Source organism: Carcharhinus amblyrhynchos, chromosome 18 (genome assembly GCF_965287045.1).
Source record: "Carcharhinus amblyrhynchos chromosome 18, sCarAmb.v2.hapA, whole genome shotgun sequence".
Lineage (NCBI taxonomy): Eukaryota > Metazoa > Chordata > Chondrichthyes > Carcharhiniformes > Carcharhinidae > Carcharhinus > Carcharhinus amblyrhynchos.
The window spans coordinates 20,455,264-20,479,485 of record NC_137341.1 but is presented as its reverse complement, the minus strand read 5'-3'; the positions used below and the strand labels follow the sequence as shown (position 1 = coordinate 20,479,485).

At 46.1% G+C, this 24,222-nt stretch overlaps 1 protein-coding gene across 1 annotated transcript; it reads left to right on the top strand.

The window, feature by feature from the left end:
• The first annotated feature begins 5,165 nt into the window (after positions 1 to 5,165).
• On the top strand, positions 5,166 to 23,826 carry atpaf2 (ATP synthase mitochondrial F1 complex assembly factor 2). The gene is made up of 8 exons (XM_080206490.1): positions 5,166 to 5,331; positions 6,382 to 6,426; positions 10,065 to 10,210; positions 14,500 to 14,597; positions 17,958 to 18,038; positions 19,068 to 19,180; positions 21,161 to 21,276; positions 22,661 to 23,826. The coding sequence occupies exons 1-8, from the start codon at positions 5,226 to 5,228 to the stop codon at positions 22,796 to 22,798; spliced, it is 843 nt and encodes a 280-aa protein (XP_080062616.1). The 5' UTR covers positions 5,166 to 5,225; the 3' UTR covers positions 22,799 to 23,826.
• The last annotated feature ends 396 nt before the right edge of the window (positions 23,827 to 24,222 follow it).

The following is a 24,222-nucleotide window of genomic DNA, read 5'->3' as shown; positions in this document are numbered from 1 at the left end:
TTTACTAGGCTGATACCAGAGTTGAGGGGGTTGAGCTATGAAGAGAGGCTGAATAAACTAGGCTTGTACTCGTTAGAGTTTAGAAGAATGAGGGGAGATCTCATTGAGACGTATAAGATGATGAATGGGATGGATAGGATAGAGGTGGAGAGACTCTTCCCGCTCAGAAAGGACAGTAGGACTAGGGGGCACAGCCTCAAGATAAAGGGGGGGGGCGGTTTAGAACGGAGTTGAGGAGGAACTTCTTCACTCAAAGGGTGGTGAATCTCTGGAATTCTCTGCCCGTTGAGGTGGTGGAGGCTGCCTCGCTAAATATATTTAAGACGCGGGTTGATGGGTTTTTGATAAGCGAGGGGATTAAGGGTTATGGGGAGAGGGCGGGAATGTGGAACTGAGACACGACAGATCAGCCATGATCTTATTGAATGGCGGGGCAGGCTCGAAGGGCTAGATGGCCTACTCCTGCTCCTATTTCTTATGTTCTTATGAACACTCAAAACAACCTCAATAAATTGATAGTGCTTAAAATTTGATTTTACTTATAAAGAAGGTGATATATGCATATTTTGCATTTGCCTTAATTAGCCTAATTAGACATGAGAATTATTCAAATGTCAGCGGAAAATGCTTTTGCTATTATATAAGGTGAGTTTTATGACTTGCAGTTTAAGTGACTAAGTGCAATTACAAGTAACAGGATATGGGAGGGAATCTTAAAAACAGCACACATATTCAATCAGCTTATGGGCTGCTGGTAAATTAGAGACAAGGGAGAACATAAGAACATAAGAACATAAGAAATAGGAGCAGGAGTAGGCCATCTAGCCCTTCGAGCCTGCCCCGCCATTCAATAAGATCATGGCTGATCTGTCGTGGCTCAGTTCCACTTTCCCGCCCTCTCCCCATAACCCTTAATCCCCTCTCTTATCAAGAACCCATCAACCTGCTTCTTAAAAATATTTAGCGAGGCAGCCTCCACCACTTCAACGGGCAGAGAATTCCAGAGATTCACCACCCTTTGAGTGAAGAAGTTCCTCCTCAACTCCGTTCTAAACCGCCTCCCCTTTATCTTGAGGCTGTGCCCCCTAGTCCTACTGTCTTTTTTGAGCGGGAAGAGTCTCTCCACCTCTATCCTATCCATCCCATTCATCATCTTATACGTCTCAATGAGATCTCCCCTCATTCTTCTAAACTCTAACGAGTACAAGCCTAGTTTATTCAGCCTCTCCTCATAGCTCAATCCCCTCAACTCCGGTATCAGCCTAGTAAACCTCCTCTGCACTCCCTCCAGGGCCAAAATATCCTTGCGCAGGTGCGGCGCCCAAAACTGGAATTGATTTAGATGGGTATTATTTAATGCCCAGAAGTACAAGATGTAATTTTTTTTTTGACAATTACTGAGTGACAGTGTATTGTTTTCTACCACTTCATTGCATGGTTCTGCCAATACGAAGGAGGGGAATCAGTACAATGCCTCTAGCTGACCTCCTGCCACACAGAAATCAACTCATTTTACCAATGTTCCAGACCCACATCCAATGATACATGCAAATCTGTGTGCAAAATTAGCTGTGATTCTGCAATTAGACAATATTTGCTAAACAATCCTGAGTGTGCTACAAATGACCAATTTAAAATTATCAGTTGGGCTCATAATGTGGCACACTATATGTGCTAGCAGCACAAATATTAATTCACCGAGCCCTGTTCTTTGAAACAGAAAGAACATGTACATACTTTGCACATGTTTCGGCTGAACAAAATGAATGGTGGCTATTCGCTGGTTCCCCAGCAAAATGTCTTGACCAATCAGAGTCAACCAGCCTGGCTTGAATTTAAACAAAGCTTAACAACTAATTCTTGGTCGCCAATTAACAGGTATAGTCTCCTTGGCAATGCCTCTACCAATCAGAATCCACTTCTCAACAAATCAGCACTCTCTTCTCATGAATTACAAATTGTGATTTTTTTTATGGGGGGGTTCTTTCGGGTGGTCTTTTGGGTCGGTCTTTCGGGTCAAACAAGTAAACTAACTTAAATTACGTTTGGACAAAGAAAAAGGGGGCAGCTCCCCAAAAGGAGGGGGAACGGCCCGAACAGAAACAAAAGGTACAAAGGAAACTTAAGACACGTCAAATCAAAATGTGATTATCGGGGTCTATAAGGCACCCCAGCCCCTGCGGTGCCCAACGGGCATGGAAGGCCTCGACAGTGCCCACGGACACCGCGTGCTCCCTCTCCAGGGAGTCCCGGCCGCGAACGTAGCCGCGGTAGAGGGGCAGGCAGTCGGGACGGACGGCCCCGTCGATCGCCCGCTGCCCGGACCTGTTGATGGTGTGTTTCGCCAGGCCCAGGAGCAGGTTCACGAGGAGATCGGCATCCCGACCCTCCCCTCTCCGTACCGGGTGTCCATAGATCAGGAGCGTGGGACTGAAATGCAAACAGAACATCAATAAAAGGTTCTTCAGAAAATCAAAAAGGAAGTGCAATCTATAACACGAAATGTAGATGTGGTCCATGGATTCCTCGAGGCCACAGAAAGAGCAGTCTCGGGTGTCCGCGAACCAGTGAATCCTACGGTTGTGCGGCACTGCTGCATGCAGCAGATTTATTCTACATTTGGTTTTATTGTGAAGTCCTGATGAGTGCAAAAATAAAAAGCTTTGACCTGTGCCTTTTTTCAGTGATACTCAAGTTCTGTACTACTGAATAACTATTTATATCGTATTGTTTTACAGTGTAAGCCAATAGCACAGAGGAAACTTGACAAGCTGTCTCCCAAATTTCCAAATGGTTTAACAGGGCATTTTACATGAGAGCCAGACTTTAAAAATTATAATAATTTTGGAGGGAAGCTTGGAGGTGATGCTGTTTGCACATACCTGCTACTGAACGTAAGATGAATGTCTTTGCAGTGTTTCCCATGAACATTTGCAAGCTATGAATGCCAAGGAGGCCATAAGCTCTGAAATTTATCTCATAAATCTCTCTTTCTCTACTTCTCTCCTTTAAGATCCTTCTTAAAGATCCTTAAAAATTACCTCACTGACCAAGCTTTTAGTCACATATTCTAATTTCTCCTTTTGTGATTGTCACTTTTGTTCTGTCTGATCATGCTCCTGTCAAATGCCTTGGAACATTTTACCAAAATGAAGAGGACTATATAAATGCAAATTATTGTTGCCAAAACAAGCTGCCTACATGCTACAGGTTCAGGAACTCATGTAGTGCTGGGTAAGTGGTTACAGCAAGCCAGTCAAAGTAGTTTCAGCACTGATGACCTGCTGAGAAGTCACCCCAGGTTTTGGACCTGGATAACCCTTTGTCAGAACCCAAAGGGCTCCTTACTAGTGCATTCCTTCACTCTCTCATACACAGGCTCACGTGGACTTGGAATACAATTAAAAAATCTCAAGATGCAAGCTTCCTGAGGTTTTGTGAGAGTCTGATGGATTGGTGATTTATCCCAACTGTTGGTGGAATCTTGCTACGTACAATCTAGCTGCTGCTTTTCTATTTTCCAACATTGGCTACATATCGAAGGGTCACCCAGACTCTAAATGTTGGCTTTATTCTCTCTCCATAGATGCTATCAGACTGGCTGAAATTTTCCAGCATTTTCTGTTTTTGTGTGTGCTGTTTACACATCAACTTAATTAGCTGAGACAATGGAATGCAGTAAACAATGCATGCTCTTCCTTTATTTAACAGTTATACTGTGAGAAACGCAGCTCACAGTCAAACGATTTAGTCAAGTCAAGTTCTGAAGGAGCGAGATATTTTATTTAACGTTCTTGCAAGACCGGGTGTCCAATAAAATAGGCAAACCTTACATAGATTTGCAGCACATTGTATACTTTTTTACAAGCATTGTAATGGCTTGGCAATGTGTTGTTCTCCCCTAATTGGTGGTCCCTGTCCCATCTATGTGTTGTCATCCCCCTATTGGCTCGAGGTGCCCCAAGTTTCCATCCCCTCTACTCCCCATCTAACAATGTCTCCTGTTATCACAAGAGTGCATTAGTAAACTCATCCGTCTTATCTAACACTGTTACATGTCCAGTTCAGATTCGCGGTAATCAATCCTTTGCCAACTTAATCACTGCTGTCCCGACTATCTCAGTGACCTTTTTTCCCCTTTTATGCTTAGTTGTTGAAACAACACATCTTGTATACCATTTGCTTTGTATAACTTAGTCCTCGTACATTCCTTCAGGATGTGGTGTATGCTTCACTGCACACCACACATCTGGTGTTATTCCTACACCACAGGCAGTTTCTTTATTGTCCCTGACTATTGCTCTGTTAGCAGCAGTGAATTTTATGTCCTATGTTTGTGACTAAGATCACAGTTGTTTCCATAATGTGGGTTATCAATGTGCCTGACTATATCCAGTCTACCTAACTTTAGGCTATTTCTCTATGGTGTACAGATATATGTGTTAACAGCATCTTTACCTGTTGCTCACAATACCGAGGTTAAAATGTAGTCTGAGTGACAAAGTCAGGAATGAAAAGTCTCCATTGTTGGACAAGGTTGACCAAAACATAGCCACGTGGTGCAGAGACGTGCTGAGGGACGGGCTGAAGCTTGGGGCAGCTGCCGCAAAGGCACAGTGGGGAAAGGCCACACTGTAAGGCCTTTTAACGGAGGCAGACCGAGGGCCCGGGAACTGCAGAATACCCTCGACCTGCGGAGCTGTGTGCCAATCTGAGCACTAACGGCACACAGTAATTTATTGAGGCATGTAGAAAGTTTTAGGTATTGAAATGTAATCATTGTAATCAGCACAAATCTGTAAATATTGAGGCATGGATATAGTTTTTTAAGTTTTGAAATGTAGTCATTGTAATTTGTACAGATCTGTAAAAATATTTTGATTCCACGTTGTGTTTGCTATTCAAAGCCCTGTATATTTGAAATAGATTAATCGAGCTTTTTTTATGAATAAAGTATATTTTTGGTTAAAAAAAAGAGGCAGATCAGACTGGGGATGCCCTGGCTTCTAGCGGGCTGATTGACAGGTACGCCTCGCGTGATTGGATAGGGAGAACACCTGTGGGCGGGGTTGTGGGGTGAAAGGTCAGAAAGATGGCGGCGCCCTAAGGGAGAGCGGGCTGACTGTGGGTGAAGGTGGTAACAGTAGCAGCAGCCGCCGCCGCAGCCACCCCCACCCCCACCGCCCCCCTCTTGGGGGCGATTCCTCTCCCGAGTCTACAGCACGATGTTGGGCCGCCTTTGGGCCCGGGTTATCGCTCAGTCCCGGCCTGGCCTTTGCTCTCCAGTGATGGGGAAGATGGTAGAGTGGAGGCGGCAGTACCCTGCTGCAGGTGGGTGCCTCGAACAACGGAAACCTAACATTGAGCCAGGGGACGGGGATTAAGGGTGTCGGTTCTGGTTGAGTTGGCAGCGTCACAATATTGGTGGTTGAGTCCCGTTACGGAGACTTGAGCATAGTATCTAAGCTGACAACATCATTCCATTTCTGAGTGAGTTCCTTCGTTCAGATGAGACATTGAACTTAGGACCCCTCTGCTCTCTCAGGTGGACGTAAAAGATCCAATGACACTATTTAAAGAACAGGGGATGGCTGATGTTTATCCCTTCACCATCATCATTAAAACATTAACACGTTGAGAGCAGATTGACTAGAACATTAGAGCAGGGGCTACAAATAAACAGAACTTGGGTAACTATGAAGCATTCTCCGATATCCAGAAGCTGTGAAAAGTGATATTAACAAACTGTCTCCTGAAATGCACAGGACTATATCGTAATTTATGTTGTAACCTGTAATAAAAGTAAAAATAATCAGCTGGGGAGAAATCTGCACGTGTGTGGCTGTCCGAACAATAATTTTAATTTATTTGAGATTTAAGATTCCAGTAGATGAAGTTATTGACCAGCAACTGAGCCCTCCAGGGCTATTCTCGGTTGGTCTCAGTGACTGTGATAATCACAGGGATGATAATTCACCAAACACAAGCTTTTCAACAGTTTGTAAAAGCAAATTACTGCAGAAGCTTGAATCTGAAATCAAAAGAGAAAATACTGGAAAATCTCAGTAGGTTTGGCAGCATCTATAAGGAGAGAAAAGAACTGATGTTTCAAGGCCAGATGACCCTTTGTCAAAACTCAGATGAGTTGACATCTCCTGCTGAGATTTTCCAGCATTTTCTCTTTTCAACAGTTTTTCTGAGGGTCTCTGGGAAAGTCCCAGGAAGTTACGTTTGACTTGTGCCATAATCATCTAGAATTTCTGCACCACAAGAGTAAGTAGTAAATATACTATTGCAATGTACAAGGTTTCAACAGGTTCAGCCTCTTGTGCTTGATAAATTAAAGTTGTATGATAACCTTTAAATTTTGCTGTTTTCCAGAGAGGAAGAAATTTTATCAGAATGTTAGCATTTCTCAAGGGGAAGGTGAGATTTGTGTTCTCCTGTATGCTTACGAGTCAAGATTTTTTTAAAAATCCATGTTGAATCTTTCACAGCTTCACAGTGGAATGTCTGCAATCCCCATTGGAGCTAAGTTCTAGGAAACATTGCTATTGGACACAGGAACAGGAGAAAGTTATCAGCCACTCGAGTATTCCACCATTCAACTAAATCATGACCGATCAGGGATCACCTTTACTTTTTTTCTCATTAATAGGCTTTGGGATCTGCTGGCAACATCAACATTTATTGCCCATCCCTAATTACCTTGAGAAGGTGCTGGTGAGCTGCCTTATTGAACTGTTGCAGTCCATGTGGTATGGGTGCACTCATGGTGGTGTTAGGTTGGAAGTTTCAGAATTTTGTTGAAGGAATGGCAACATCTTCAAGTCAGGACGGTGTGTGATTGATTTTCTGCAAGCATTTGGAGAAAATTCAGAAAATACAGAAGTACAGTTTGTTAATCTGAGACAGAATTTAAATCAGGCAGTTTGGTGCATTATAACAGAGAGGATCATTGAGAATGAAAAGGCCCTGATAATGTATTCCTTGGACTTAATTACAAAATCTCAGACTATGAGCAAGGAACCTTGTATTCAGATGCTAATGTGTTTGTGATGTAGGTCTGGAGGAATGGAATACAGTCGTTCAAGGGCTGATAGTGGGAATGTAAGTGATGATGACACGCAGGGCAGAGCTATCAAATCCAAAGATCAATTGCCCAGAATGGGTATTTGGGTGTGATATATTCCAAAGGGACCTAGTGAACAGAAGGATAGAACAATTGTGGGACATGCCGGCAAAGCTGCTGCTGAGTTGAAATATTGGGGTTGATGGCCAAGAAGAGAGGCCCATGGATTGGCAGAATGGGATGAAAGAGTGGAGAGTATAAAATCAAAGTGCAAACACTCACATTGAGTCTAGATAGAATTCTGCATGGGGAGAAAGTGGCATAGTGGTTTTGTCACTAGACAAGTAATCCAGAGAACAAGGGTGATGGTCTGGGACACCAGTTCAAATCCCACCGCAGCAGAGCATGAATTTAAAAAAAATTGGAATTAAAAGTCTAATGATGACCATGAAACCATCGTCGATTGTTGCAAATTGATTTAATATATGTCCTTTAGGAAAGGATATGTGCCATCCTTACCGGAGGGACCTACGTGTGATTCCAGATCCAAGCAGTGAGGCTGATTTTTGAATACCCTGTGGTGGCCTAGCAAGCTACTCAGTTCAAGGGCAATTAGGGATGGGCAATAAATGCTGGCCGAGCCAGCAATGCCCACATCCCATGGATTAAAAAAAAATGCTATTGCCTTTGCCTATTGCTCAAATTTGTCTAGGCTAGTGATTTCAAAGTGTGGTTCTCAAGGATATTTCAGATAGTGCATGGGCTGTCCAAAATGCAAGTCACTGAGGTGCAATGCCACACACAGGAACAGGCCTGAACCCTCAGTCCCACCACCTGCATGATGTCACATAACCAGACCAGCTTCTGTATGCATGGCATGTGTTGTCATGAGCCTGAACAAGCAAGATATTAACTGCACTTAATTTTTGTTGGATAACTATTGATGTACTTAATGTATTAGTTTCACAGAATAAGAAAAAATTATCACAGTAATAACGTTTCAAATAAATGTTCTCTTGGATTAATGTTTGTAATATTTCAGTTTCTGACGAGAATGAATAAATTATTTATATTTACTAAATTAATATGCATACATTTATTACCATTCGTAGCAAAAAGACATCATAACTGTTGAATCTGAATCAATTTATTGTGGTAGCAAGCGCAAGTAGGTAGGGTAGAACCTGTAGATGAGCTGTGTTGTTGTTTATCCAGCCTAAGTGGTCTGCAAATCCAAAGTTTTGAGATCCACTGTTCTAGGTGAAGAAAGTTGAAGGTTTGAAAGGTTATGTTGAAAGTACCTTAGAGATAAACACTGCAACCAGAGGTGGAGGAGGTGAATGTTTAAGGTGATAGTGGGGGTGCCAATCAAGTGGGCTGCTTTGTCCTGAATGATAAGCTTCTTGGAGTGTTGTTGAAGCTCCACTCATTCAGGCAAATGGAGAATATTCCATCACATTCTTGACTTGTATCTTGTAGATGGTGAAAAGACTTTGGGAAGACAGGAAATAAGTTATTTATCCCAAAATACTCAGCCTTTGCTGTCGTAACCACAGTATTGATATAGCTGGTCCAGTTAAGTTTCTGTTCAGTGGTGACCCCAGTATTTTGACAGTGGAGGATTCATTGAATATGATATTGATAGATGACACCTATTCCTGTTCGTCTATCATCATGTGCTCATTAACTGGGAACCAATGGGAGTCAATCACTCCTTGATCCTTGTTTTCAATTCCCTCCAAGATTTAGTTCCCCTTTCGCCATCCACCTTGATAATTTCTGCCCCTGTAATCATCTTGATATATCTGTGCTGCTCCAGTTCTAGCCTTTTTTGGATTCCTAAGTTTAATTAGAGTAAAATTGGCAGTTATATCTTGAGCTTTTGAAGCTCTAACTCTGGAATCCTTTTAAAGTGCTCCTGAAAATCTACCTTTTTGACCTGTGAAGCACCTTTGGATATGGCACTATATTAAAAGTGGTGCTTAAATGCACAATGTTAATTTTGTTGCATACACTTTGTTTAGCATTTTCAATTAATCAGCTGAAGGACATTGAATCTTGATATTGAGCTTATTACTGACCTGTTGTCACAGCTCCAGTACACGTGCTAACTCTAGGTAACAAGAATAAGTGACTTATTCCAGGAACTGGATTTATGAACCATGTTGCCTCAAAGGAGGATTTGTTCAACTTCATTAATGGTAAATTGCATTATTTGAGCAATAGTGGCAAGCTGCATGGAATTGTGCAGAAATTTGTGGGATTTATCCCTTGGATGAAAGGAAATATTTGCAGGGCTATGGGGAAAAGAGTAAGGAATGGTACTAATTGGATAGCTCTTTCAGAGAGCTAGCACAGGCATGATGGGCCTGATGGTCTCCTGAGCTCTGAGTTTATACTCCAAATTGCTTCTGTGTCTTTGGAGCATCAAGAAATTGCTAGAATGTAGTCTGGAGTCACTGATAGATGCAGATGTGGAATTTGGACAGTTTGTTAACCTTTCCCATTCTTGTTAATTATTGATTACTGCCACAATTTCTGTTGTAGCCTTAACCACTGCAGGAACATTCTTATCTAGATGTAAGTCTTGGCAATAGCTCCATGCCCAGAGAAGAAAATGTTAGGGGAAGCCTTCAGTATCATGGTTGACTTCAGCTAATCAGTTTTAATGCTGAACTAGTCCAAAATAACTTCTTGTGCTCAATCCTGATTTAAACATTTTGTACTTCAACTTAAAATAATTCATTTGAATCAGCCAGACGTGTTTTACACAATAAAAATATGCAGGTTATTTAATTTCAATGAGTTTTCTAGTTGGTGCATTACTTTACTATCAGTGATAGTAAATTTATTTTTTTGAAGGGTCAAACTGATTAGTACAGTGGTTATGGTCCTGAAATTAGTATATTTGTTGAAGTGTCAGAGCATGTGTATCAGTGATTGATATTTACATCAATGAACTCTTGCCCTGGCTGTTTCCTTGCCTTCGCAGGAGGATTTGAAATAAACCTGGACCGCAGGAAACTGAAGACACCCCAGGGAAAGTTGTTTACGGTCCCCAGTGAAGCTCTGGCAATTGCTGTAGCCACGGAGTGGGACTCTCAGAAAGACACGTTGCAGTTCTTCACCATGCATCTGGTAGACTGGTTTTAATTGGGCTTTTTTAATTGACTTTGTGAACTTCTTAAACTTGGCAACATAGACAAGTAAGCCCTTTGGAATTGACCCACAAAATGATGGGAATGCTGAGTGGTTCTGGCAGCATGTGTGTGGGGGGGTGTGTGTGTGGGTGGTGGGGGGTGTGTGTGTGTGGGTGGTGGGGGGTGTGTGTGTGTGGGTGGTGGGGGGTGTGTGTGTGTGGGTGGTGGGGGGTGTGTGTGTGTGGGTGGTGGGGGGTGTGTGTGGGTGGGTGGTGGGGGGTGTGTGTGTGTGGGTGGTGGGGGGTGTGTGTGTGTGGGTGGTGGGGGGTGTGTGTGTGTGGGTGGTGGGGGGTGTGTGTGTGTGGGTGGTGGGGGGTGTGTGTGTGTGTGGGTGGTGGGGGGTGTGTGTGTGTGGGTGGTGGGGGGTGTGTGTGTGGGTGGTGGGGGGTGTGTGTGTGGGTGGTGGGGGGTGTGTGTGTGTGGGTGGTGGGGGGTGTGTGTGTGTGGGTGGTGGGGGGTGTGTGTGTGTGGGTGGTGGGGGGTGTGTGTGTGTGGGTGGTGGGGGGTGTGTGTGTGTGGGTGGTGGGGGGTGTGTGTGTGTGGGTGGTGGGGGGTGTGTGTGTGTGGGTGGTGGGGGGTGTGTGTGTGTGGGTGGTGGGGGGTGTGTGTGTGTGGGTGGTGGGGGGTGTGTGTGTGTGGGTGGTGGGGGGTGTGTGTGTGTGGGTGGTGGGGGGTGTGTGTGTGTGGGTGGTGGGGGGTGTGTGTGTGTGGGTGGTGGGGGGTGTGTGTGTGTGGGTGGTGGGGGGTGTGTGTGTGTGGGTGGTGGGGGGTGTGTGTGTGTGGGTGGTGGGGGGGTGTGTGTGTGTGGGTGGTGGGGGGTGTGTGTGTGTGGGTGGTGGGGGGTGTGTGTGTGTGGGTGGTGGGGGGTGTGTGTGTGTGGGTGGTGGGGGGTGTGTGTGTGTGGGTGGTGGGGGGTGTGTGTGTGTGGGTGGTGGGGGGTGTGTGTGTGTGGGTGGTGGGGGGGTGTGTGTGTGTGGGTGGTGGGGGGTGTGTGTGTGTGGGTGGTGGGGGGTGTGTGTGTGTGGGTGGTGGGGGGTGTGTGTGTGTGGGTGGTGGGGGGTGTGTGTGTGTGGGTGGTGGGGGGTGTGTGTGTGTGGGTGGTGGGGGGTGGGGGGTGTGTGTGTGGGTGGTGGGGGGGTGTGTGTGTGTGGGTGGTGGGGGGTGTGTGTTGTGTGGGTGGTGGGGGGTGTGTGTGTGTGGGTGGTGGGGGGTGTGTGTGTGTGGGGGTGGGGGGTGTGTGTGTGTGGGTGGTGGGGGGTGTGTGTGTGGTGGGTGGTGGGGGGGTGTGTGTGTGTGGGTGGGGGGGGGGGTGTGTGTGTGGGGTGGTGGGGGGTGTGTGTGTGTGGGGGGTGGGGGTGTGTGTGTGTGGGGGGGGGGGGGGGGTGTGGGTGTGGGGTGGTGGGGGGGGGTGTGTGGGTGGTGGGGGGTGTGTGTGTGTGGGTGGGTGGGGGGTGTGTGTGTGGGTGGGGGGGGGGGTGTGTGTGTGGGTGGTGGGGGGTGTGTGTGTGGGGGTGGTGGGGGGGTGGTGGGGGGGTGTGTGGGTGGTGGGGGGGGGTGGGTTGTGGGTGGTGGGGGGGGGGTGTGTGTGGGGGGGGGGGGGGGTGTGTGTGTGGGGGGGGGGGGTGGGGGGTGGGTGGGGGGGGGGGGGGTGTGTGTGTGTGGTGGGGGGGGTGGTGTGTGTGTGGGGGGGGGGGGTGTGTGTGTGGGGGGGGGGGGGGGTGGGGGTGTGTGGTGGGGGGGGTGTGTGTGGGTGGGGGGGGGGGGGGGTGTGTGGTGGGGGGGGGTGTGTGTGTGTGGTTGGGGGGGGGTGTGTGTGTGTGGTGGGGGGGGTGTGTGTGTGTGTGGTGGGGGGGGTGTGTGTGTGTGGGGTGGGGGGGGGGTGTGTGTGTGGTGGGGGGGTGTGTGTGTGTGGTGGGGGGATGGGGCGGTGGGGGGGGGTGTGGGGCGTTGGGGGGAGTGGGGGGTGGGTGGGGCGTTGGGGGGAGTGGGGGGTGGGTGGGGCGGTGGGGTAGTGGGTGGGGGGGGGTGGGGGGGGTGGGGGGGTGGGGGGAGGGGTGGGGTGGGGGGGGGTGTGGGGTGGGTGGGGGGGGTGGGGGGAGGTGGGGGTGGGGGGTGGGGTTGGGGGGGAGGTGTGGGGGTGGGGTGGGGGAGTTGTGGGGGTGGGGTGGGGGGGGTTGGGGGGGGGGGTGGGGTGGTGGGGGTGGGGTGGGGGGGTGGGGGTGGTTGGGGGGGGTGGGGTGGGGGGGGTGGGGGGAGGTGGGGGGGTGGGGGGAGGTGTGGGGGGGTGTGGGGGGGGTGGGGGGTGGGGGGGAGGTGTGGGGGGGTGGGGGTGGGGGGGAGGTGTGGGGGTGGGGGGGAGGTGTGGGGGGGTGGGGGTGGGGGGGGAGGTGTGGGGGTGGGGGGGGTGGGGGTGGGGTCGTGTGGGGGTGGTGGGGGGGTGGGGGGGGTGGGGGTGGTGGGGGGGGAGGTGTGGTGGGGAGGTGGTGGGGAGGTGGTGGGGGGGGTGGGGTGGTAGGGGGGGTGGGGGTGGTGGGGGGGGGGTGGGGGGGAGGTGTGGGGGTGGGGGGGGTGGGGGGTAGGTGTGGGGGTGGGGGGGGTGGGGGGTAGGTGTGGGGTGGGGGGGTGGGGGGTAGGTGTGGGGTGGGGGGGGTGGGGGGTAGGTGGGGGGGGTGGGGGGTAGGTGTGGGGTGGGGGGGTGGGGGGTAGGTGGGGGGGGTGGGGGGGTAGGTGTGGGGTGGGGGGTAGGTGGGGGGGTGGGGGGTAGGTGGGGGGTAGGTGGGGGGGTGGGGGTGGGTGGGGGGGTGGGGGGTAGGTGGGGGGGTGGGGGGGTGGGGGGGGGTGGGGGTGGGGGGGGTGGGGGGTAGGTGTGGGGGTGGGGGGTGGGGGTAGGTGTGGGGGTGTGGGGGGTAGGTGTGGGGGTGTGGGGGGTAGGTGTGGGGGTGGGGGGGGTGGGGGGTAGGTGTGGGGGTGGGGGGGGTGGGGGGTAGGTGTGGGGGTGGGGGGGGTGGGGGGTAGGTGTGGGGGTGGGGGGGTGGGGGGTAGGTGTGGGGGTGGGGGGGTGGGGGGTAGGTGTGGGGGGGGTGGGGGGGGTGGGGGGTAGGTGTGTGGGTGGGGGGTAGGTGTGGGGGGGTGGGGGGGTGGGGGGTAGGTGTGGGGTGGGGGGGTGGGGGGTAGGTGTGGGGGTGGGGGGTAGGTGTTGGGGGGGGTGGGGGGGTGGGGGGTAGGGTGGGGGTGGGGGTAGGTGTGGGGGGAGGGGGTGGGGGGTAGGTGTGGGGGGAGGGGGTGGGGGGTAGGTGTGGGGGGGAGGGGGTGGGGGGTAGGTGTGGGGGGGAGGGGTGGGGGGGTAGGGGTGGGGGGGGGGTGGGGAGGGGGTGGGGGTAGGTGTGGGGGGGAGGGGTGGGGGGAGGGGGTGGAGGGGGGGTGGGGGGGGAGGGGGTGGGGGGGAGGGGGTGGGGGGGGGGGGAGGGGGTGGGGGGAGGGGGTGGGGGGGTGGGGGGGTGGGGGTGGGGGGGAGGGGGTGGGGGGGGTGGGGGGGGTGGGGGAGGGGGTGGGGGTGGGGTAGGGGTGGGGGGGAGGGGGTGGGGGGGAGGGGGTGGGGGGGTGGGGGGGGGAGGGGGTGGGGGGTGGGGGAGGGGTGTTGGGGGGGAGGTGTGTGCGGGGTGGTGGGGGTTGGGGGGGAGGTGTGTGGGGGGTGGTGGGGGAGTGTGTGGGGGTGGTGGGGGTTGGGGGGGAGGGTTGGGGTTGTGGGGGAGTTGTGGGTGGGGGGGAGGTGTAGTGGGGGTGGGGGGTGTTGGGGTGGTGTGGGTGGTTCGAGGGGGTGGGGGGGAATTATAAATTTATTTGATGCATTATTGAGGGAAAGCTACATTGTTGCAGTCTTTTAGTTGTAATGTTAAACCAAGTCAGGTGTGTGTAAAAGATTCCACACAGCAGCGCTGGAAAAAGAGCAGGGGAATTCTGGTCATTATCGTGTTGTTTATGGAAGCTTTTTGTGTGCAAATTGGCTGCTGTGTTTCCTATGTTACACAAGTGACTGCGCTTCAAAAAAGTATTGAATGGTTGTAAAGCACTTTAAGACATCTTAATTTGTGAAAGCCTTATTTAAATTGAGATTCTGTATTTCTTCACCACATCAATATCTCAGAGCTTCACATTATGAACTTTGAAGTTCCAAAAATATTATGTAGGAAAGTTGTAATTACTTGGAACTAATTTTTCTTTTATTAGACAACGTTATGCAACACAGCACTGGATAATCCCACACAAAGAACAAAAGAACAGTTGATTAGGGCGGCTCTCAAATACCTGGACACAGATACTGTCTGGTAAGTCATACTTGCTGTGGGTGAGATTGTTATATTTCTATATGCATTTATGAAGTATATACATAAATGCTCTGGACTTGAGAACTGAAAGAATAATATTCGAATGTTCTCATTGGCATCACTTCCTTTTCAGGCATGCTGACTAATTTTGATGAGAACTGTGGAAAAACTAGAAGAGAACAGAGTAGTAGGGTGGGCAGATACATGGCCAGTGCAGTTCAATGAAAAAAATTGTGAAGGAATTCATTTTGAAAGAAAGATTTGAGAAATGAAATGGATAGATACAAGAGTAGGCCATTTGATATCTAGAGCCTATTCTGCCAATCAGTTTGATCTGTACCTAACTCCATTTACTGGTCTTTGCTTCGTCTACAACTCTTGACACCTTTAGATAGCGAGAAAATACACACAGATCATTGAAAGCGTCAACTTCAAGTAGATAAGGTCTTAAAAACGAGTTTAATTTTGTATCTGGGGCACAGAATATAGTAACAGAAAGGTAGTGCTTTACTTGTGAAAGACTAAACTAGGTGGCATTTCCAACAATGTGTACAGTTTTAGGCACTCCATTATAGAAAAGAGATAGAAGGATATAATATAAACTGTTCTGGACATTGCCAGGGATATAGCTGTAGAAGAAAGACCTGAGAAATTTGGGCTTCTCTGCTAGAGGCATCAGAAGCTAAAAGGATGACCTAATACAGGTCTTCAAAATTCAAATAGGTTATGATGAAATAGACAATTGTAGATTATTTTCATTGTTAGTGAAACAATAGCAAGAGGATAAGAATTTAACATAATCACAAAAATAATTAAAGACAAAAGATGAACTCAACATTTTTACATTATGTTTAAAGTATAGAATTCCCTGCCAAAACTGTTGTTGCAGCATGAAGTTAAATATAACCTGAACCCCTTTTTTTGGGGACTACCCCAGATCAAGAGCACACCCTCAATAATCACCCTCATTTGAGTTCAAAATAGCCACTTCTCAGGCTCACTTGTTTTTGGGTCTGAGCAAGTGATCCAAGATGATAACTATCAAGAGATAGTACCTTTTCCCAGATAACCTTTTTAAATAATTATCAGCTAGTTAATAGTTACCTGGATATCCAAAGGGTCTGGAAGTCTTTCTTAACAAAATTACATCTCCTCACTTCAGGGAATACAGAGAGGGGGTTCTTTAGCTGCTTGCAGAAAACTAAATGAGACATTAGTTTGTACAAACCAATTTACAAGTTTGTTGAAGAACTATTTAACATGTAATATACTCAGAAGTGGGTAAGTACAGTGCAACTTTAAAGACTATGAAAAGATGGGAAACATCTTTGTAGAAGATGTTGTAGAATCTAATAAAAGTGACTTTAAAAATCATGCCACAGACTAAAAAAAACTCTTAAGATATCCTTCATGTATTTAAACCAAAGTGTTATCTGAAATCCTAGAGTAGCTTTTGCTGTGTATCCAACTCTTTGACAGCCTGAACTCTTCTTCATTGCTTCTGCTTTTCTGGAGAAAAGCCTGTGTCTTTTGTATGCCATTACATCATCCTTAACAGCTATGGTTGCTGCCTCCTTGTTTAAACTCCTGCTTCTTGATTATCCCTTACAATTTACTATTTAATTATTGAGGAACATTGTGAGAATTTATCTAGTTGATACATGTTTGTAATGTGTTCTAATATCAATCTTAATTAATTTTGTTTCTATGTTTTTACAAAACGATGTTAAACTTTTAACAGAAATAGTGGTTGTTAAAGTTGTTCTTTTCTAACTCAGTAAATATTACATTCCTATAGCACCTGTCTTTTATACAAGGTGTCTGATAAACTTCAATTCTGACTTTTAGAAATCCATTAATCTTTCACAATGCACTGAGCTAAATTTTAAAAATTCCTTAATAGGTAAAGACACCAAATTCTAGACCAAACTACCATTAATGTGCGTTACCACCTTTTTAAAAATGCCTTTGGTAATGAACAAAGTATTTAAATTGTGAAAGGATAGTCTTATCACTTCCTATTTCCAAACAAGGCAGTACCACTAGAATTCCAGTTGATACTGCGAATGTGAAGTAACGTTGTCTGTCTTTAGTTAAATTCAGAGTTGTTTTTAATTAAGTTCAGTGTCACTCTTGTATGTGTGTGAAAGGGGCTTCTGGGTAAAATTGCTGTCGGTTAGCCTTTAACCATTTTCTCAATTCTAAAGTATAATTGCTAATTATTAGAGGAATTCTACCCAATAACCATACAACCCATAACAAGCAAACTCCACAAATAGTTTGGGGATCAGCCTAAGAAACTCGTGGAGAAAAATATTGGTATAAACTTGATTTGGAATGGCTTGTTTTTGAGCTGTAACATTTTATGATTACACATTGTATCTTATAGCCAGGTATTTTATTTTGTGCCCTGTTTCAATATTCCAGCTTCTGGCACACTTGAATAATTTCCTGATAACAGCGATAATGAGTCGAGCAGTGAACATTATCATGTCACTCTGTGAAATTCAGGCCCAGACAATTCAGGGAAAATTCTGAGAAATCAACATCTGATTTTTTAAATAAAAGCAAAAAACTGCAGTTGCTGGAAATCTGAAATAAAAAGAGAAAATGCTGGAAAAACTCAGCATCTGTGAAGGGAGAAACAGAGTTAATGTTTTGAATCCATATGACTCTCCCTCAGGCACTCTGAAGCAGTCTTACAAACTTGAAACGTGAATTTTCAATGTGCTGTCTGGCCAGTCAGGTGTCCTATGAGAATGTGAATCGCCTCTGCCAACCTGTGCCAAGCACTCTGGACTTTTGTGCTCCTAAAGATTGTGCGTTCCATATCAGGCAAATAGGAAGTCAGTAACTTGGCTTGAAGATCTTTTTGGTGCATTTAAGCTACAGCCGTAGGCAATTGCTTGGAGAGGAGTGTCTCACTGTCCTTTGCGTTTCATGAACGTACAATTCTGAACCAGGAGACAGGCATCTGATTTACTGATGTAAATAGCACTCAACTCATGGGAACTAGTTGACCAGAATTCAGCCTGAAGAAGTGCCATGATAAAAGTGGCTGACTTGCCAGGTCATCGGTTTGAACTGTGGCCAAGGTTGACACCTACAAATCCTGTAGGGAGAATAGAGAAGGGCGAACAGCGGTGCATGCTGATGATTAAGAGGAGCAAAAAGTGGGGAAAAGTCTAACAAGCAATTGTTTCAGTACTTGAATAGTAAGAGGTCCACGAGAACTGGAAAGATTTGAAAAGTGTGGTGAAAAACAGTTAGATGCAGCAAAAGGGTGATTTCAGGACTTTAAATGGATGAGCTTAAACTTGACCTTCCTCTTCCATACTTATTGTGTTTCTTGATGTGCAGTTACAGAGTGGAGGAGCCACCTGGTTTAGTGGAGCTTCAGAGAAGTGAATGGGATCCAGTGATCAAATGGATAGAAAACAGGTGAGTATCCTGGATGCTTGATGTTGTGATGTGGATGTGCCGGCGTTGGACTGGGGTAAACACAGTAAAAAGTCTGACAACACCAGGTTTTAGTCCAACCGATTTATTTGATAGTAAACTCACAAGCTTTCGTGGGGACTCCCTCTTCATCAGGTGAATGGAGAGCTCTGGCCTCGGACAGAGCATATAAAGCACAGACAGTTTAGAGATTACTGATTAGAATGCAAATCTTTATACCTAACCTGCTGTTCAAGTCCTAAAGTGGCTGACAATGTGTGTGGAAGGAGCACTGATCACAGGTTAAAGAGATGTGTATTGTCTCCAGACAGCACAGTGAGTGAGGTTTTGCAAACCCAGGCAAGTCACGGGGGTTACAGATAGGGATCTTGGGTTCATGTCGCACTATCTGTAACCCCCGTGACTTGCCTGGGTTTGCAAAACCTCACTCACTGTGCTGTCTGGAGACAATACACATCTCTTTAACCTGTGATCAGTGCTCCTTCCACACACATTGTCAGCCACTTTAGGACTTGAACAGCAGGTTAGGTATAAAGATTTGCATTCTAATCAGTAATCTCTAAACTGTCTGTGCTTTATATGCTCTGTCCGAGGCCAGAGCTCTCCATTCACCTGATGAAGAGGGAGTCCCCTCGAAAGCTTGTGAGTTTACTATCAAATAAATCGGTTGGACTAAAACCTGGTGTTGTCATACTTTTTGCTGCTTGATGTTGGACATGGGGTGGGGTGTTCAATATCACACCTCACCTGTGACAAAATAACTGAATCTGCCAAAGCTGGTGAAAGGGAGAATGCAATGAATCATGCAAATAGTGTATTAGTAGAGTGTTTCACTGGGGAATTGCTTCAGCTGGTGAGAGGCTGTACAGAGACGCAGATCTTGGAATAGCTTTCGGCCACTGTAGTTGGACACAGACTGAGAGAATTGCCCAATAAAATGTGCTCAGACATTAATGCTCTGCAAACTTGCTGATTTGTTTTGTTTAATACTGACCTTTTTTTTTCTAACAGATATAATGTTGTGATTGGCACTTCAACAAATATCTTGGGACCAAACATTCCAAAGGAGTCTAAGCAGGTCTTTGAACAGCACCTTTCCTCATATAATTCCTGGGCACTAGTAGGTATATGATCACTTAAGTCTTTGTCATAGCCAGATATTCTGGACTAAAAGGTAACACTTAAAACAATGTTTCCTTTTCCCTTGCTATAACACAATAGCCTAATTGTAACAACTTGCATTTCTATAGTCTTTCATCTATAAAGACATATTCAAGCACATTGCCTTGCGGAGGAGAACAGTGGGTGGCTGGCAAGAGGGGGAAATTATGAAAATTATAACCATATGGACAATAACAGACACAGGAAAACCCTCTGGTTCATTTAGCCTGTTTCATGACTTGAGATGCTTCTGTCTCGTAATATAACAGTCTCCACTCCCAAATGGAAATAGGCTGGTGATATGATCAGAGGATTTTGGAAACAAGGACATAATCAGATGGGCAGGAAAAGGGTTGAGAGTAAGTTGTCAACCAGCATTTGAGGAATTGAGGTCCTTACAGATACACAGGCTGGCAGAAACCAATAAATTTGGAATGGGGTTGCTGTTTTCAAATGTTTGCACTATTCTTGAAAGGAAGAGAGTGAAGGAAAGGAAGGTGATTCAGAGGTTAGTTAAATCCGACTGTGTTATGAACACTCCATCTAAGGCCTTAACTGTCCTAATACCTATAGAGGGAGAGGCTTAAATGGATTTCCATAATCCATGTAGTGATGGAGGTTGAGGCGCAGGGCCTCAACCTCCATCACTACAGCTGAAAACCTTCTATTCGATCAGAGACACTCTAAGTGTGAGATGATGCCTTTGGGCAGGACAAACAAGGCAATGGAATACATGATGAATGACAGGACCGTGGGAAACACCCAGGATCAGAGGGACCTTGATGTTCATGTACACCAATCCCCTAAGATAGCAGGATGGAGAGTGGTTAAGAAGGCATATGGTATACTTACCTTTATTAGCCAAGGCATAGGGTTTAAGAACTGGGAGGTTAGGCTGGAACTATATAAAACATTGATTAGGCCACAGCTCAAGTATTGCGTGCAGTTCTGGAATCTACATTAGAAGGGATGTGTTAGCACTAGAGAGGGTGTCGAGGAGATTTACCAGGATGTTGCCCCAGCTAGGTTTCAGTTATGAAGAGAGATTGGATAGACTGGGGTTGTTTTCCTTGGAGCTGAGGAGGGGTATGGTTGAGATGTATAAAATTATGAGGGGCATAGATAGAGTAAACAGGAAGAAACTTTTCCCCTTGGTGGGTGGAAGGATCAATAACTAGGGGGCATACATTTAAGATAAGGGGCAGAAGGTTTAGAGGGAATATGAGGAAAATCTTTTTCACCCAAAAGGTGGTGGGAGTCTGGAACTCACTGAAAGGGTGGTGGAGGCAGAGACCGTCATAACATTTAAGAAGTATTTATATATGCACTTGTAATGCCAAGGCATTCAAGACAATGGGCCAAGTGCTGGGAAATGGGATTAGAATAGTTAGCTGGGTTTGTCTTTGACCAGTGCAGACATGATGGGCTAAAGGGCCTTTTTCTGTGCTGAATACCTCCAATTCTAAAAAAGTTTAAAGTGTTTTTAAAATTTATTTATTAGTATCATAAGTACACTTAGATTAACACTGCAATGATAATCCCCTAGTTGCCACACTCTAGCACCTGTTCGGGTACACTGAGGGAGAATTTAGCATGGCCAATGCACCTCACCAGCACGCCTTTTAGACTGTGGGAGGAAACTGGAGCACCCAGAGGAAACTCAGGCAAACATGGGGAGAACGTGTAGACTCGGCACAGACAGTGACCCAAATTGGGAATTGAATCTGGGTCCCTGGCGCTGTGAGGCAGCAGTGCTAACTACTGTGCTGCCTCAACTATACTATGGTTGGGTAAGAGAGTCAATTGAGTGCAAAGTATTCACTTCTCACTTTTCGTATACACATTGGAAATTCAAAAGTTGAGTAGTTGGCAATTAGGAGAAATCCTTGTTGAAATCACTGCCCTGAGCTGCTGCTCCCTTTATGATGGCTTTATTTTTCTAGGTCTGGAGTATGTCACCCATCAGCTGAAATCAGTGGTTCTTTCATTAAATCTAATTGACCGGAACTTGAATGTAGAGAAGGCTGTGCTGCTATCTCGACTCGAGGAACAATATCAGGTACAGGATGGGTTATGGACTGGGTGCATCTTATTTCCTTCTCCAGTCCTAAGAACTCTAGCAATCAATGCTATTGATGCCACACTCGGTCAAATGCTGCCTCGATATCATGGGCAGCCACTTCCTTTGCCTCTGGAATTCAGCGTTTCTGTCTATTTTTAGACTCAGGTTGTAATGGGCCCAAGAACTGAGTAGGCCTTGCAAAACCCAAACCAAATATCAATGAGTAGGTTATTGCTGAGTAAGTGCCCTGATGGCACTGTCGATATCTTCTGTCACTTTGCTGATTGGCTCAAGTGGATTTGTCCTGCATTTTATGGATAAGGCATCTGGGCAATTTTTCATTGTCCTGGTAGATGCCAGTATTTTAGCTGTACTGGAAGAGCTTGGCTAATGGCGTGGATAGTTTAGGAGCACAGACCTTCAGTACTATTGTCACAGTGTTGTCAGGGCCTGTAGCTTTTGCTGTTTCTCAGCCTTCAGCAATTTCTTGATATCAAGTGGAGTGAATTGAATTGGTTGAAGACTGGTAACTATGAGTAGGATACTTCAGGAGGAGACCGAGATGGATCATACACTCGGCATTTCAGCCTTGTTTTTGCACTGATGTGCTGGACTCCGACATCAATGAGAAGGGGATATTGGGGGGGAGCTTACTCATTCAGTTAGTTGTTTAATTCTCCTCTATCGCTCACAACTGGATATGACAGGAATTCAGAGTTTTGATCTGGTCAGTTGGTTGTGGGATCGCTTAGTTCTATCACATGCTAATTCCTGTGTTGTAGTTTTGCAAGGATGACGCATCGGTTTTGGGTCTGGTGCTGCTCCTGGGTGCCCTCTTGCATGCTTCATTGAACCAGGGTTGAGCCCTTGGCTTAATGGTAATGATAAACTGAGGGATATGCTGAGCCATGAGATTAGGGTTGAATACAGTTCTGCTGCTGCTGATGGTCACAGCCATGAATGCCAGTTTTGATTGAATTTATCTCATTTAGCATGATAGTAGTGCCACACATACAATGGACAGTATGATCAGCATGAAGACGAAGGGCAGTGGTCACTCCTACTGATACAGTTATGGACAGGTGCATCTGTGACAGATTACTGCGTACAAGATTTAGTAGGTTTTTCCCTTTTTCTTTAAGACACTGTGTAGGAATGACCTTGGGTCCCAAACCAGGAAGATCCCTTGACTTGTCTGAGAGTTTACCCCTGGTGGTTGAGTCAGCATGTTCCATCTAAATCATAAACATACCCAGCTGACAAACAAGTACATGTTTGCCAATGTCCTTTATCTCAAACAAACTAATCTTTCACATTGGTTGTGATTGAAATGGACATTATCAGCATTGAGGTGATTTTTTTTCGACCATTTTCTCTCCAGATTGAATTTTGGGGAAATGTTGAATGGGCACATGACTACGACCTATATGAGCTTCGATCCCGCACAGCTGCTGGCACCTTGTTTGTCCATCTGTGCTCTGAGAGTTCCACTGTCAAACACAAGCTGCTGCAGGACTAGTGACTGATCATCTCTTCAAGTCTTCAACTGTAGAGTTATCTTCCTTGATGGTTACATAATAATCCGTAATTAGAAATAATACAATAAAAATGTGCTCCGAGTGTTGAAAGAATTTGGTTCATTGAGTTTTTCAAAATTCGCTGAAGGAATGAGTTGATACCTCTTTTAAGCAAAAATTATCTGTGTGTTTAATTAATTAACTGATTTCATGAAAATATAGCAATTACTGAATCTTAAGGGAACACCAGTATTCCTTTTTCATGTGAACTTTCATGTTAAAATAGTTTTGCACAAATAAATAAATTGTTTGTCCAAGAAGAATAACTTCAGCTTCTCCAGTTCAACTTCGTAGCTAAATGCTCTTATCCTTGGAACCATTCTCGTAAATCTCTGCATCCTCTCAACAACCCACCAATCGTTCCTAAAGTATCCTAATCCATGGAAAAACTGGTGTATAATGAGATTTCCACTTGCTTTTTGCTGGTTCAAGGAGTTAACTGGAAGCTAGCTACACTGCAGCTGCTTTATCCACAAAAGCTAATACATTTTGTGTGGCACACTCCTCCTGTTTGAAGATAATTACAGAGCCATCAGGGCAGATCTTCACCACCCACATTACCACTTCAATTGCAAATTGGCTTTGGTTGAATACATATTCAGATAGTTCAATTTAGATATTTCCTACATCTCATGTTTGGAACTGTTGTGTTGACCTTATAGAGCCATTAAGGACAAATAAAAGGATGCTGCCCCAAAACAGAGCTGTACTGATTTGAGTCACACCACCTTTAGTCCTGGCCTCTGTCTAATCTGTCACTCACAATTGTGTTGCTGAGTGACACTCAAGCTGTGTATCCAGTGTCAGCAGCAAACAATGCCTTGTATTTTCATCTCTTCAGCTCCATACCTACACTGTTAACTTAATTTATCACTGTCTTTTGGTGCTTGGTTCATTCTCCCACCTTTTCACATTTTTGTAAAGTGCTTTGTGATGTTTTGATGCATTAAAATCTTGAATATAGAAGTGACTTTTTTGACAGAGATCCTGGTTTACATTGAACTTGAGCAACAAGTAGCTCCTGTACATGTTTGGGTTTATAATATTTGTCCATAATGATACAGAACAATTGTGAACCAATGACCAGAAATCATATGAGAATTACTGGAATGTTCCATATCATCAAATAATGGATCAGCTATCCCATCTTATCACTCTTTCTTTGTGTACTCTATTCCCTAGTTTTTCCCTTTTTATCTTGATGGGACATGGTGGGATTCCTTTGATACGTATCTAAAAAATACTTTGCATATGGGAATGACAATTAGCAACTACTACACTATAGGGAATGCCATTTGTCACTAAGGGTTATGCAATTTCAGGAAAATAGGAAGCTGAACTGGGAACGAACTCTACCTTTGCCTGC